Source organism: Dermacentor albipictus, chromosome 1 (assembly GCF_038994185.2).
Source record: "Dermacentor albipictus isolate Rhodes 1998 colony chromosome 1, USDA_Dalb.pri_finalv2, whole genome shotgun sequence".
In the NCBI taxonomy this organism is placed as follows: domain Eukaryota; kingdom Metazoa; phylum Arthropoda; class Arachnida; order Ixodida; family Ixodidae; genus Dermacentor; species Dermacentor albipictus.
Window position 1 is genome coordinate 146,198,804 of NC_091821.1, and position 17,100 is coordinate 146,215,903.

General features: G+C 39.8%; 1 protein-coding gene across 3 annotated transcripts in view; it reads right to left on the reverse strand.

Moving 5' to 3' along the window:
• LOC135911028 (RING finger and SPRY domain-containing protein 1-like) overlaps positions 1–17,100 on the reverse strand; it is a 76,444-nt gene that overhangs the window by 34,873 nt on the left and 24,471 nt on the right. For all 3 annotated transcript variants that reach the window (XM_065443121.2, XM_065443123.2, XM_065443122.1), the window contains exons 7-12: positions 15,414–15,554; positions 6,247–6,257; positions 4,095–4,199; positions 2,724–2,867; positions 2,135–2,246; positions 740–842 (exon numbers count right to left, since the gene is read on the reverse strand). In XM_065443121.2, coding sequence (XP_065299193.1) covers positions 740–842; positions 2,135–2,246; positions 2,724–2,867; positions 4,095–4,199; positions 6,247–6,257; positions 15,414–15,554 — 616 coding nt within the window. The remainder of the gene's footprint in view (positions 1–739; positions 843–2,134; positions 2,247–2,723; positions 2,868–4,094; positions 4,200–6,246; positions 6,258–15,413; positions 15,555–17,100) is intronic.

Genomic DNA, 17,100 nt, shown 5'->3' on the forward strand with positions numbered 1-17,100 from the left:
TTGAGGAGAGTGTGGGACGAATAAAACAGGGAAGACCTGCAACAGCAAGTAGTAAGGTGAAAACTGCTTGCGGTTAGCAGTGCAGTGGAGTCTATGGCCCCATGCACTAGCTTGTGCAGGGAGCGCACATCATGGCCAAGTCGCTTCTGTGACAGGAAACCAATGAGCTACACAATCCTCCCACACCAGAAACAGACATGTCAGTATGGGTACCGATTGCAATATATTCTGATGAATTTCTTCTGAATGTGTTGAACAGAGCTGTACTCTAGCTTAGAGTGCACTAGAGCACAGTACAGTGCAAGATTATTACAGTTTATCGCCATGCTTTTTTTCTAACCTTAGTTATGGGCTTAGAGAAGGGTTGTTGATACATATCTATGTGAATACTTGGGAACAGTATGAAAAGAACAGGACAAGAATTGACAAGAATAGACAATACGAGCTCTTGTCTAATCTTGTCCTGCTTTTTCACATTGTCCCTAAGTATTCATACAGATGAATACAATGAGCCATCCCTAAGCCGGGCTTAGGATTGGCTCAGTGCATAACTTCAACATAGCCTCTTTTAGAGCAAATTATCATATGTCATGTATATGCTTGAAGAGCAAACTAGAAGGAAGTGCAATTTCACATGTAATCAGTAATTTTGTTGTATTTTTTGTTTATTATTATTAATTTTTATGCGGTGTCAAAAGTACAGGAGGTGTACTTGACTTTGTAGGCAAAAACAACTTACTTGGCATTCTGAAAGACTTGAGTGTTTGGAGGCAGGGGCTCCCCATTGAGGTAAAATGTAATCTGGAATGCTTTCATGTCAAGCAAGGTGCCCAGGATGTCACCTGTAAAGAAAGTACATACTATCTTCAACATCCAAGTTTTCATGTTCTTTGTGTGAAAATGACCCTCTTAGGGGTTTGCAATAAAAGTCGCACAAAAGTGGGCAAAACTTGTTTTGGGAATTGATGCAGAACATTCAAGTCAAAGAAAGGCTCAATTTAAAATTAGAAGGTAAGAAATATGGTTTACATGGGCAAATGGGACAACTACTTGTCCAATATCACTCCCCAACAGCTACAGCTAACAAAAACATACTTCCAACGTCCAGGGGACACTCTAAAGGAGGCGAGATGGGGTGGCCTACCCCCCAATATTTCATCCTGTCCACCCACCGCTTCCCTCCTTCCACTATGTAGTGCCAAGTGGTGGAGTGCCCTTATGCACCTTCTACAAAAATGGAGAATCCCGTTCTGACCCCCAACAGAAATATCCTGGCACTGTCTCTGTAATCTTTTCTTTGCAGCCTTCGCTGCCTGGTAGCCTTTAGCTTGCTGTGGGTGTCAAATGGAGTTCCTTTCTCTTTGTGAAAAGCTCTATGTGAGAATTTTATTTTTGTTTTAACTCCATTATTTTACGGTGAAGCACTAAAGAAAGAAAAATTGAGACCGCTTGCACACAATGACTAGCCACCTGTATAAATGACAACAAAACATGTCGTACCTATATGTTTGTAAATGTATTTGCTCCGCCCAGAACAAAAACATTAAGAACATTCAGCAATACACTGTTTGCCTATACCACCTTACTTTGTGCAGACACAATGCAACAATGGAAAAAAAAAAAAATCAGCCTCAAAAGTAACACTCTGCAAGCTCAACAAGTCATCATATGCCAAGAACTTTTCAGTGAAATATAAATATTCCCAAGTATTATTCATGCAGCATTTTAGATTAAAGGCAAGAAGGACTGTAGCAGGGTCTTGGCTATAGTAACTACAAAGCAAATTTTATGGCCTCATTTTTTAAAAAGCTACAGTGAAATAGCAGTACAGGCTGATTATTATTTTTGAGCCAGCACCACAGAGTAATAAACGATCAACGATGGTAACTCGCAGACGAAAGTGAAGAAAGGCAACAGAAATGAGCCCTCTATGCTACCATCACTTGGAATCATCAATACACAAAATAATACATTGATCTATTCCTTTGAAGCTATTCTAAAGCAATAGATCACGTGAAGTTCTGATGTTTCGGCATCAAGGCTTTCAGTATTGCTTGAGATGGTGCCTCAGAGAAGAAAGAGGGGACGCTTGATGCAAAAGATGATATAATACCTCAGCTTGACCCAAGCTTACCTGGTTTCCAGCAAGGGTGGTTATGGCTTTGACTCAAGGCGTTGTACCAGATAAGTTGCCGGCACCCATCATAAGCTATTGAGAACTCGTCGTCACCAATTCCGTAACCCTCCTGCACAAAAAATTTTATAGAGATGCAATTTTCACATGAACAAACTAATAGTGCTAACATATGCACAGGCTAATTACACAGAAATCCACAAATACAGGGCTCCATGGTGATGAATATGGGGGAACAAAAATGTTGCCTTCAAAAGCAACCTGCTTATTTATCAGACTCCACCAATTTTAATCACGATTTTATAAAATCCTATGTGTTATGAACATGTGCATCCAATTTGTATCGAGGACAGAAGACTGTCCTACTACTTTCACGTGACATTTGAAGTAACTTAAATACACTGCAGTAACCTTAATTTAATATGCATTAAGTGAAATTTAACTTTCATACCTGTCTTGACCCCCTTGTTGCTTAATGCCACGTAACCTCATCTGTTAAGATGACCATATATTTGTATGTCTTAAAAAAGTCTGACAATGCACAGATCATTAAACAAAAAACAAGTGTGAAGAGCAAGACTATGCTTACGTGATTGAGAAATTTGCTTTCTCGGGTGGCCCAGCCAATTTGCATTACACCTGAAGTGACAATTAAGGCCTCGTAGTACCAGACACCAGAGTCCACTTGAAAGGTGCAACGTACGCTCTCAAATGATGATGCGTCACATCGTGCCTGAAGGGTGAAAAATTAAGAGGTATCATGGCAATCCATGGCTCTGTTTCTCCTAAATCTTGCACTTAGTGTAACAATGCACTGAAAGCTTTTATGGCCACACTTCACCTTGGACATAGTCAGAAGTTGACTTTAACTTCATTTCCTTGACAGAAGCATTTACATTTATTGCATTGACTATATACTGTATGTTAGATTGTACCTTTTAAATCATCTCTAAAATAAAATATTATTATTATTACTATTATTATTATTAGAATGTTACGTTGTTCAGATGCAAAATTTGAGCTGTGCAAAAATGCACCATGAAATACTTATATATTCCACTTTTGTTGTCTGCTTAAGTTTTACAGATAAGCTTTGCCAGAGTGTAGTAATCAAAACAAAAACCCAGAAAAAATTTTTGAAACAAAAAATAAAAGACGTGCTGTCCCATCTAGTCAATATAGTACGTCCTGAATATCAGGCCATAGTGAACTATTTATCAAACTATTGTGACAGCTGAAATAGCTACATATCTATGCTGAAAAAAAAATTATTATAATGTATAAATAAGTACAAAATTATAAAAAAATATTAAAAGTGATCACTTTCACTCACAATTTCCTTTCGCCTCTAACAGTGGTCCACCATCTGTGAAGTGTATTGAATTGTTTTTTTCTATGTAGCAAGAAAAAATAATATCATAGCATGTACCTTACGTATCACCTTTCAGTGTTTTTTTTTCTCCATATTTGTCAAAATTTATCCTGCATTACAAAATAATGTCAATATGTGTCAGAGATGCATAGATGGCATGGTAAAAAATTTCACACCAGGCTACGGGTTAAATATATATTTTGTGTATTTTCATTTAAAAGCTATTTAAAGCACTTAATGTGCAAGCGTTATAAGCATTTTTCATTCACGACCTGCCATGGGTGGCTCAGTGGTTGCTGTGTACTGCTAATAAGCATAAGGTTGCAGTTTAAATTCCTGGCTGCCACAGCCACATTCCAACAGGAACGGAATGCAAAAACACCCATGTACTTTGATTTAGGTATACCTGTTTAGCCTGAACATGCAGAAACGATGTTCAGTTTGGCACTTGAATCAACTGCTTTTTCTAAATTGGGTGGTGCTTAACCACAATTAATTATCCTTACAAGTTTTCGCAGTTTTTGCTAGGCACCATCAGACTGTCTTCAGCTGTAACAGAATGGAAATGTCATGATGGCAGTGCCTTACCACGAGACCATTTGAGGAGATTTTCAGATACTCGCTGACATCATTGCTGTTCAGCATGGCATTAATGTTGGTTCGGTCAGTAACCTCGTACGTGTAACGACGTCCCTGTAATGATACACAAATGTTCACACTCCGGCATGCTAGAACAAATACTAATGACCAATACTTTAAAAATAAAATTTGCCATTAAAAAACGAGATTACATGAGATACCATGTTTTTCTACACTTTCACAGCAGCACCTAAGACATCAAAACGAGAGCAGTAGAGTTAAAATCTGCGTTACAAAAGAACAAGCATTTTGTTGACCCAGTGATCTTTGTTGTAAACAACAGCGCTGACATACAACAAAACCGTATGCAAACAAAGAGTGCAAATGAGAGATTAGGGATTGCATCTGCAGGCCCATTCTGAAAAAAAATTTTACACAGTAGACTTCTGTTAATTTGACCACAGCTAATTCAATTAGTTATTTTCAGCTCAAAGGTCCCAGCTGTGAGTAATTCCTATCAGTGAACTGAGCCTTTCAACCTAGAAATAGCACATGTTGCATAATTCAAGGTAACAAGCAGAACACCAGGGAAAAAAGATGGTGCCTGACAAAATCTAGCGTTCACGTAACCTCTCGATTACCCTAACTCAATTGCTGTGAAGAGCAATTATGAGTCTTCAACTTCTTAAACATCTAGAGCAGGTCTGCGCTATTCAAAATCAGTGGAGGTCAAAACACACACACAGGCTACACAGGCCACATTTTAGTGGGAAATGTTGCATGTTTTGCCTAAAAAAAGGCAGTATGGTCACTTTCATTGCTATCCTCAGCATGTCTTGTAATGTAATGCATTCCGCTGCAGGTCACACCGCTCGCGGGTCATATATTAATGTAAAGAACTCCCCCTTACCCCTGCAAAACTTTAAAGGAACTGCAGCGTCACCCCAAAATTTTGCCCAAAACCTGTGAAGCATGCAACTTGGAGGCAGCGGTAGATGCATGCCGTCTACAGCACCATTGATTGGCAAGCAGGGCATGACACACACAGTTAGTGAGCCTTCAACAAGGCAGCCGAGTTTGTCTTTATCCCAGGCACACCTCTTTGCACGTTTGCTTCTATGTGAATGCTGGTGGAGCGAAGGAAGTGCGTACCACAGTGCATGCGCACCAACAGAGCAGGCACCATGTCTCAATAAATGCTCTGGTATGGTACACGAGATGAACCCAATGGAAAATCATCTCCATTTCTATGCACTTAGTGAAGAGATTAGCTGTTCACTTACACAAAGTGGTCATGGTATAGTGGCTAGAATGCTCAACTTGAATATGTTTCATTGTGCGTTTGATCACAAGTCGCATATCAGGTCATGCAGTGCCTGAACCAAAGCGTGATGAATACATGAACAAATTAACATGTATGACCCATTTGCTAGCTTATAACTGCTGTTTGTCATAAAAGAGCGAGACTCATACATATGAAACCCACAGGCAGCACAGCAAAAGTCCACCTATCTGTCCGTGACAGTCACAAAATTTTACTGTTACTTTGCTTCAATTTAGTGGATTGTCTGCATTACTGAAGTGGCATCATAACCAAGGCCTCTTACTATTCATAGCTACAGTGCATAAATAAATATTCAAATGGGAGACAGGGACAGACACATGAGAAGGAGGTTTGTTCAGACAGAGGGAAAAGGAAAAACAATGGAGCAGAAAGGAAGAGCAGAAGGGGCTCATTTAGATAGGGCAGAGAGAAGCCAATACCGTATTCTATTGATGAAACTGGTTTTTGACCCACTCTTGCCAGCATGTCTTCTGAACAGTGGCAGTAATAACTCCGTAGTCATGTTATTGCATGCAGCAATGTGATTGACATTGGTGACAATGATACCCACAAGTATTTGGTTGAGTGTATTTGATGAGTGCATCCAATTTGAGCACAGTGGAAGCTGGACCTGACATTGCAAAAATGCTGTTCTCATGTGATACCAGTGCCCAAGGGATGCTTTAATACAGTAGCTAAACTGTGTGGCAAGCCCTTTCATTGCCAGGAGAAAAAAAGAATAAAAGAAGGCCTTTTATGGAAACACACACACACAGGGACATGTGTAGTACCACATTCTGCAATGCATATGTACACTAACAGGTAACAGCAACTCACCTCAAGTATGACTGCAAACATCATTTGCATGTGAGGAAAAAGAAGAACGAGTAAGCAATTAGAAGTCACTCAAAAAAAAAAAAGAAATATATAAGCTATTTTGAACGTAACATAACTTATGGTGAATTCCACTGGTCAATCTAAAGCGAAGTGGTGAATCTACGAGAGATCAACAAAATCCAGCACGGGACAACCCAATCAAGATGGACTAGCGAAAAATAAACATCCTCTAGTAGGGAGCACAGCAGAAGTTGGGCACCCGCCATATCATGATTTCATCATTTGCACCTTAAATACCATTTCGTAAAGCACGTACAACTCCTCGTCATCGCTGCTGCTACTTTCTGAGGAACTAGAGCTGTTGTCAGAATCGCTCAAGGCAAGAATCACTGCCGCAAGGTTGAACGACGCCATTTCGCAAATGTAAACAACTGCAGAGGATTACGAAACAACACCTCAAAAAGAGCTGAAAACAGCCAAGCCACCCGAATGATCCGGAAGTGACATCAACGCGGCATCGGAATTCCGATGAAATTCGTCTCTGCTCAGCGGATCAACGAGGAGCGCTCCGTCACGGAGCCGGTTGATATGAATCGACCAGCAGAAAATGCAAACTTGCTCCAGATTGACCAGTGGAATTCACCAATTAGAGCTATAGTTATACCAGCAGCTTTCCCCTTGGCGACATACATTTATGGTAGCAAGATGGTGTATCAAGAGCTGCGTTACTGTGTAAAAAACATGCTGGGGTATGGTTTCAATGCTGTCATCTGCTAAGAAAAAGTATTTCTCTTTCCTTACACATACACACACACAGAAAGGTAAAAAAAAAAACAGCAACACACAAGGAGACATGTTCCATGAAAAAACCACGAAGCAGTGTGAATTTCGTCGGCAGAATTCCTGTAACCAGGGTGGTGGCCACGAAAACTTAAGTGGGAAAGAAAAATGCAGTGGTGTGGCCAGGAATTTTTTTCGGGAGGGGGTACCCACTTTACCTGGCGAAGGGGGCCGGGCAGATGGGTGCTGTATCGCATCATTTTATGGCAGATAACCCTGGTACACAGAAATTCCAAGAGGGTGAGCATGTGGCATTGCATAGGCATCTTTTTCAGGCATAAAACTTCAATTTCCATTGTCAGCTAGAAGAGCACCTATTCTGACTTTTATCCTCGAACATGCAATTTCATTTTGTTTCTTGAGTGAAAGCGACATTTCAAGGGCTAGACAACAGTAGCATGCCAAAGTGGGCGAAGTAGGCTAAGAATGATAATCTCTTTGAAACTACCAATATGGATGACGTCATTTAATTTGACTTCTTCAAGCAGCACAGAACAAGGATAACAAATATGAAGGTCAAACTACAAAGACTACTACAACAAAAAGACTATTACAAATGCCATCGTACATGCATGCATCTACTGCTACTATCAAGCATGTATTCTTTCAGGATACAAATGGTTTCAAAATTGTTTTGTACCTCTGTACCATGCACCTCTGTTTGTTGGAACAGTTTGCCTGGCAGCATTGTTGATAGAAATGACTTCATAGCTGTTTATCTATCTTGCATACAGTATCATACCTGTATTTTTAGTACTTCGCTATTTGTTATAGTTTTATTCCTGCTTCTTTGTTGCATTTCATTGTCATATGTGTACCCATTCCTTTCTCTAATGCCCTGAGCGCCTTGAGGATATAAAATAAACTAACAACCATCAAACAAACATGGCTACAAAAGCACTGGTGCCTTTATCACTCATCCTATTTACTCGATTTTAACATGGCCACAACAGTAACATGCACCTAATTTTTCACAGCCAGAAATGGAAAATGCACTTCTTTCTAATGTAATGCACATCCTGATTTTCATACTTCAAGATACACAAAATGCAATACCCTTGCTTGTTCTCTCACCAGAATCTTTATGGCAAGATAAAAAGAACACTAATTTGTTCTCACGTGCAAAACCAAAATTTACCCTATCCGAGCCACAGTGAACCGCGCAGCACTCGTTGGACACCAGGCATATCTAAAGGCCCTCAATGTTCAAGAGTAGCGCCACCCTTTGAACTTTTCCACCAGCGCGCTGGCTCTCCACCTTTATCCCTCAGCCGCACCTACCACTGCCCGTCTCCCCTTTCCGATTGGAAATGCTGCTCATTTGCTAAAAATTTCCTGGCCACAGTGACCACATTTCGATGGAGGCGAAATGCGAAAACACCCGTGCACTTAGATTTAGGTACACGTTAAAAAAACCCCAGGTGGTCAAAATTTCCGTAGTCCTCCACTACGGCATGCCTTATAATCATAAAGTGGTTTTGGCACGTAAAACCCCATAATTTAATTTTTTTACAAAGTTCTATAGACAATGTCAGTGTAAATCACGCTTCGGCCCTTACACGTGAGTGCCATTCATGATCTGGCTAACCAAAATTGAAATCCACCTTTACACTGAGAGTAAACGGAGTGAGTGAGTGAGTGAGTGAGTGAGAGTGAGTGAGTGAGTGAGTGAGTGAGAGTGAGTGAGTGAGTGAGTGAGTGAGTGAGTGAGTGAGTGAGTGAGTGAGTGAGTGAGTGAGTGAGTGAGTGAGTAGGTAAATAAATAATGTAGCACTTCAGTGCAAGCATGCGCAAACACTGCCAAATGCTCCAAGGTTATCAGCCAGAGTGCACAGTCATCGCCAATCTAATAAATTTTTATGTTTATTGCAAGGCTATAGGCGAAGCCATCATACCTGAATGGTTGATTTCACTCAGTCACCGCTTCCATTCGCCTTAACAACATAGCTGTATAACTGAGCAGTTACAGCCACCAGTGCTCAAAACAGATTTGCAGCTTCTACGAGGGACATTTCGAAAGTAAGTTTCGTCATTTTTATGAAAGAGAAGATGGTACACCACACCCGTTGCTGGTTCAACGGTGGAAGGAGTGTCAGCGGTGGAGGAATGATGCATGCGTAAAGCGCCAAAGAGACAGTAGCAGCAGACCGGCATGCCCGATGTTATTCGAGTACAAATCACAATGGCAAACAGATGTGTGCTGACAATGTGGTTGCCAATGGAGGTGCGTGCTGTTATCTGGTATGAATGGGCACCTGTTCCCTGCATTGAAAGCCGCACTCTCGGGACGTCACCTCTAAAACAATGCTGAGGTGGAACAGGCTGTGCGACAAATTCTTGCATCACAGGGCACCAAGTTTTACCAAAGTGGTTTCTTCAAACTGATTGCACACTACGACAAATGTCTCGATGTCAGTGGAAACTATGTGGAAAAATAGTGTAAGGTCTATAGTTCATAAAGCCATGGTGTATTCTTTAAGGCGAAATAAAGTTTCCGTGTGAGCATAAATGATGAAACTTGCTTTCAGAACGTCCCTCGTATTTCTGATGAACACATTGGGGCAGCCGTGCTTCACAACTACTTGCAACATTTTGCAAACCGCACTCAGCAAAAACCCGTACAAAGACTCGCGAACATGTGCACCCACACTATCCCTGTAGTGACTCCAAAGCATACATATTTTACAATTCCTCCCCCCCCCCCACCTTAAAATTTTGTTTGTACTGCTTTTTTTTTCGTTCCAGGGTTGAAATAAGGCTTGCTTTTGGATGTAATTTCAGTGCGACAGGAAATAAATAGCAGCTAAAACAAAAGCGCTAAACTAAAAAGTTATCCCCCCGACTCGGATTAACACGTGGCGTCATCTGCTACGCTGAAACAGACAAGGAGGCACCACCATCGAGAGGAAAAACAAGCGTGAAGTGGGGGAGGGCAGTGAAGATGGAGCTACATTTAATTGAGGGGCTTTTAGGTGTGTGGTGTCCAATGACAACAAACCTCAAGTGCTCTACTACCCGCAGGACAGCAAAGCGTGGCCTTTGAGATTGGAAAGAGAGATTCGAGAGCAGGGGTTCGATTTGGGCACCAACTATTGCAATTTAGGTGTTGTACTCTAACGTGTATGTCATAATTTAGTGAACTTTTCCAGAAAATGAAAAATGGGCGTTAGAATTGGTTAAAGGCAATATATGGCGACAGAATCCCTGCAGTCACAGAGGTCAACTGTGCTCAGTTAAGCAATGACTTCGAAACATTTCTTCTTGTACGTTGTGTCGCTGTTTGTATGTTCACTAAGGTTGAGGATTGGACGAATTGGTATTGCAATCTAAAACTGGTACAGCACAACATAGAAAGGAAGAAACAAGCCGAGCCAGCCAGATGAAGGAACAGAGCACTGTGAACTTTATTTCTTGCTTCTTAGTGAACTTCATTTCTTGTATATTGGGCTTCTTCCTTCCTTCTTCTTCAAGTGCATTTTTAATTGCTAACCTAACAGCCCTCACTGTGTGTCGTGCGCGGTCTTTCGCATACTGTATCTGAGGCAGCGCTCTGTTCCTTCATCTGGCCGGCTCGGCTTGTTTCTTCCTTTCTATGTTGTGCTGTACCAGTTTTAGATTATTTGTATGTGTTACGAAGAATTGACTGAAATATATAAATAAATGTACAAACTTTAACACACCTGACAATTTTTTTTTTAATGTAGGCTGATACAGTTGTATTGTAACAACGTTCTTGAAATGATGGACTCAGCCAATCCTTTACTGTACAATAAACTGTCATCATAACAAATTCGTGGCAGGAAAGAGACTTCATTGTAAGCAGGAGTTCTTTATAAGTGGATATTCTCCATAAGAGTCATAGTAATGCAGGACGTACATAATAATGTAAGATGTGAGCTCGTAAAATATATATTGAAACAAAGCAGCACTCGATAGTGGCAACATGACATTGGTGACATTTTTCTGACGCCTGTGAGCAGCTGCTTGTCTGTCAGTTATCATCACATGATGCTGTTAATCCCAAGGAGCTGGTGCCATATGGTTGAGTGATCTTTGCAGCACTCTTTGCATCTTCAGGTTGATATGAAGAAAAGGAGCAAAGGGCCCCCATGTGTGCTGTGGCGAGCAGTCCTATGTAGATTTCCAGGTTTGCGCTTCGTATCAAGCTTTGTCCAGAGCCATTGTACTTTGAGTATTTTGGCATAACATGCATGCACTGCAGTTGGAACCACAAAAACTTTAAATAAGGCGATTTCGTCATAACAAGGGTTTAATGTGCCTTAACATCAATGCTTACAGTCCTCAAACAGTAATACAAATAATGAATTTCCAGACCTCAAGTTAATGTCATCAGTGTGCCCCAAGGCAGCATTTTAAAACTCCGGCTGTTCCTATTTATTCTTTGTGTCAACAACATCATCTCAACTAACTGCAGCAAGACTTCTGTATTTATACTGATGCCACCAGTTTACCTTTTAGAGCCTATGCCCCAAATGCAGAAAAAAATAACGATTTTTTTAATCGCTACACAATAAGTGATTAAGTGGTTGACTAAAGAAGTTTATGTTCCACAGCTGCACAGGGGCTATACGGGAAATTAAAGGGGAGGGCTCCAGAATAATTTTTTGCCCTCTGGCTTTCTTTAGAATTCTAATAAACAAGCATTTTTGCATTCAGCCTTCATCAAAATGAGGCCGCTGTGGCTGAGGTTTGAACCTGTCCTTATTCTCAGCAGCAGAATTCTGTAGCCACTAATCCCCCATGAAGAGTGCTACACCACTAGTCCGTGCCAAATTTATCATACATTTTTAAAAGACCAAACCAGCTTTTTGCAGGCTGCTCTTTGGTAACACAAGAACCATTCCCATAACTGACTCTTTGTGCTGTTAATGATACCACATCTTAGGGAAAAAAACACTTAAGTTTCAGTGTATATCACACAATAGTGTCTTATAAAAAAGGCAGTGTATGCTTTTGAGGCTTCAGCACACAAGCTTGACTTGTTACAATACCATGTTCAAATTAGATGGCACATAGCTGCTTACACACCACCACCTATACAGTTCTTAGTTGGATGAATGCTCGTACCCTTCTCTAAACTGCAGAACTCAATTCTCTGAACCACGGCACAAATGTCCCTCTGCTCAAGGCACACACCAGGTGAATTAATGTGGAAAATTGTCTACATTGGCTAGGATGAGCACTGCACCTTTCATTATCAGCTTGCAGTGACTGCTGCAAGAAGCATCAACACTTGCCATTAAAGTGCACAGCTTTCAACAGTCCTTGCTCTGTGCTGACAAACTTCACTCATTGTTTTCACGAGGTTAGGCCTCAAGTCGAGTCTCACAGAGCTATCGTAGAATATGTTATAGCCATAGGACTTTACTGTCATCTGTAATACTGCTCCTCCTCTGTCCGTGCTTATGATGTGTTTTGCCTGGGCTCCTTCAATAACAAACAAACAAACAAACAAACAAACAAACAAACAAATATGAACTCCACATGTCCCTAGCCATTGTATTGAGTACATACAACGTGCATGTTTTAGAACATATGCTGATGCTTAGCCCATCGCCACATGGTGTATCATATACGATACACATGGAACAACTACTTCTAGCCTGATCTAATAGAAAAAAAAAGTAGAAAATTCCGCATATTCAGTCGAAACCTATTTCATCTCAAGTAATGAAACACATAGCTACTGTAGCCCCTGGAAATAACTTGAGAGTTACTGTTTTCTATAGTAAATGTTTGCCAGCAGCTTGTTGCACAACCTGCAAAATGTTTATAGAAAAAACAGGCTTTTCTCACTATTCATAAACTTTAAATCAGCACACAAAAATACCGGCGTGTTTGTTTGCTGTTTATTAGCCCACTGTGATGTTCTTGTTCAAAGACATTCTAGTGGTTCCATGAAACAAGAATTAATTGCTGTATCATATATGACACAGCTTGCAGTTGCAGGTTGTTTTGTAGATGAGAGCAGAGATTTGTTTTCTTATGAAAAAACTAATTTTGTGGAAATGTAATGCTTTTATGGGCTGTACTCTTTCTTATCACCTTATTGGTGATAAATAAGTGAGAAAATTAAAACACCAGCAATCTTTACAATGAAGATAGCATAGGGCCTGCTGTGTCCCAAAAGCTAATAACAGCAGCGGCAATAAATCTCAGAGGAAGAACGTTTTCCTTTGGCCTGCATCAAGCATCTAATGATTATGCAAATCAATTATCGACATAAAATCAACATCTGTAAATGATCTGGCCCAAAATTTAAAACTATTAATTTTGAAATCTTTAAGGATGGCGTCATCAAATTTTAAAGAAGCTTGTACCACCAAGGGCTGCGAGAAATACACTCCCATTTTTTTAAAGCAATACTTCCAAGTTTTTTCAATAACGCTGATATTCCTTACATGTTTTTTGCAATTGAAATGTCTTTCTGCATACATAAAACATGCATGTAATTGCATGGTGTGTCACATATGATACGTGGCAACTTTGGTTAAAAATTGCAGCAAAGCATTTTCTTAAAGAAAAATTTGCTTTGTTTAGACATATGTGGCCTAAAGATAAAGAAAGGCTTGTCTAATTTTTTTCACAAGAACATATGAATACATGCAGTAAGGGGTTAAATATTTTTTGGGCTAGTTGATAAAACACTACATATTAGAAGAGGGATGTAAATTAAGATACACACACAAGACAAGACGAAGCCAACAAGCAAACATCACATATTTTCTTTTCTGTATTTCACATGCAGTTTCTTCTAATAGCTCATGCTTAAACCTCAGACACCAATGTAGTTAATGTGAAAGACAAACTGCTCAAACAAATATTTTAAGTATTGTACACAGCATTTCTCGTTTAAGTTTTGCCCAATTTTACAGAGACAAAACAGGGAACATTAAAAGATGGTTGGAGCAGGACATTTATGTAATGGAAAGAAACCCATTAGGAAAACTGTAAGCCGCTATGCATAATCACCATAGAAGGCAACTTTATGCAGCTCCTCCATCGAGAATTTCTGCAAACTTTACGACTGGTAAAACTGTGAAGTGCCTTTACAGTTGCACATGCCACACATGCTACCACAGATGCTTCCTGGACTATTTATACAAACCAGTGGATGAAAACTGTGTCCTGCAGTTATTTTTTTATATTTTTATGACACTTCATTCTTATTCGTCATTTTTGCACTCAGTCCATGGTAGTCATGGCAAAGAAAACAACTTTCATAATTTTATGTGTGATATTTACTATTTCTTTTACCATTCTATGAGGGCCTTTACTTGGCAATTTCAAAAACAAGTGAACAAGTAAACAAACAAACACTTTACTTTGGAATATCTTTAAATGTTACTGGCAAAGTGCTGTACAGTCTTCAAAATTGTAGGATAAAAAAGGTTTATGAAAAGCAAATTCACCTTTTTCAATTGCCACAAGAACTGGCCCACAGGTAATATACAAAACTTTTAGCACCATGATCATGTTCATGGCAAAGTAAACATTAGTTCTTAATATATGTAGCCTTTACTGAACAAAAGAAAAAAAAAAGCATGACCAATATTCCAAGACAAAAGAGAATGAAAAATGAAAAGCTCACATTAAGAGAAAGAAAACCCATATGCTAACCTCGCCTCTCTTCAGTTGAGCAGTGCTGAAATTTCCTATGCTGACAGCAAGAGGTACTAAATGCAGGAAATCAAGTGCATCACCAGAATAAATTCAAATGCCAAACAAATAAAAAACTATTTGAATGTATTGTTGCATTTCCAGGTTTGCGTGACTTTGTAACATTGGCTTATTTCAGACTCCAAAACGTACACTTGGGAATACTGTATACTTAGAAACTGGCTAAAGAGGACACTCAAACGCCTCTACATTGAAAAGACCTGTATAAGACAGGACTGATTATGGCTAGGCTGAATTTCTATTTTTCATATGGATTGCGAACACCTCTGCAATGAATTTGCCTGTACAACGAAGGAATTTAGCCCTCTCCCCCCCTCCCGGCAGCTGATTTGTGGTTTGTGGTATGTGCAATCTTTGCAACGAATTGACCTGTACAACGAAGGACTTTGCAGGTCCCAAGCACTTTGTTATAAAGGCATCTGATTGTATTATACGTCGAACTTCCATGTAGTTCCTTAGAACAGGAGTGCTGACCAGATATTGTCAGTTCATGTTTCGATTTATACTGTGGTACACACCTTCCTGCTACTGTTTGAATAGATGCACAAGCCATTTCACTATGGTTGTCACTAAAAAACTACAGACATAGCTACTTTTCGCATAAGTGAAATCCATGAAATACTCACAGAGGTTGTCCAGGCACCACTGGGCACAGAAACCAACCTGTCGCTCCACAAAATCTTCACTGTAAACCCAGGGCTCCATTTTTGCCAGAGGGTTCTCTGGTAGGGTTGAGAGGCGCTTTTCCAGGGTTACTTTGTTCTCACCTGCATTACAATGCACAGACAACTATACTATACAACTCATTTCTTCACTTCAAGTGCATCAAAAGCTCTGGACTAAGCCTGATCGCACGCACTCAGCACAATTGCTAAACTGCCGCAGCTAGCAGTTACATTGTAGCGAGTTCACATGCTAAGTATGCATACTTTTATGTAACCTGTTAACAGGTTAAATTTTATGTAGCAGTTACATTTTATGTAACCTGTTAACCTGACAACATAGGGTAATTCCAGCAATTTGTTTTTTCATCCACTTTCATTTCCATTTATTTATCGTTTATTTATTTCATTTATTAAGCACAAGTAATTTCCCCTGTGTTGTCCTTGGTGTCAGTGTTTGTTGGCTTCGTATGATATGACTAATAAAAATCGGGCCCCTCGGTTAACCCCCTTTCTTCTCGTTTATTACATAACGAGGGTCTCGAATCCGGCAGCATTGATGCCTTCAGGTAGCATGTGTGGGCTTATCGACCGGTTGCCTTCACCCAAAAAGATCACGTTCTCGTGGCACCTGCGGCATAAAGGATCTTCCATATCCGCCGCCAAGGTCTGTGAGTGGTGGCGCTGGCTAACACTCCCAGGGTTCTACTAGGAAACATAAATACCCAAGAAAGTGGATGGGGAAACGGCACCGCGGTAGCTCAACTGGTAGAGCATCGCACACGAAATGCGAAGGTTGTGGGATCGGTTCCCACCTGCGCCAAGTTGTTTTTTTCATCCACTTTCATTTCCATTTATTTATCGTTTATTTATTTCATTTATTAAGCACAAGTAATTTCCCCTGTGTTGTCTTTGGTGTCAGTGCTTGTTGGCTTTGTATGAAAGGGGGACCAGGCACTTTAAATTATTTTTATTTCCTCCAACAATTTTAATGAAATTTGCACAGTTAATGTATTTTTAGCAGCTGATTTTAGAAATACAATTATTTTTTTTTTCCTATGGTAAATATTTTTTATGATATCCAAAAGAGGATGTTCTTTGTTTAGGGCCTAATGAGCTAATTAACAATGACTTGCAAGGTGATGTTAATGGTAATTGATTCTGAATGTTCACAGTCTGTCGTAAGCTATAAATAATTGTTTTAGGCCATTTTTGAGCCAAGTTATATGTTGTCAAATTTAGTCATAAAGAATGTTCACTTCGATAACAGAAAAATATCACGTTGGGCATTGTTATGACTTAGTTTGACAACCTATAACTTCACTTCATAATGGCCTAAAACAATGATTTATAGCTTACAACACACTATCAACATTCGGAATCAATTCCATGTGCTGTACGTTGCCATGCAAATTGCTTTCAATTAACCAATTAGGCCCTAAGCAAAGAACATCCTATTTTAGATGTCACAAAAAATATTTATCACAGAAAAAAAAAGATTATTTCAGTTTTGAGATCAGCTGGCGAAAATACATCAACTGTGCAAATTTCGTTCAGATTGTTTAAAAAATAAAGTTTTTTAAGTGCTTCGCCCCCCCCCCCCCCCCGCCCAATCACATCAGCAATGCACTGAACCTGCCACCATATGTCA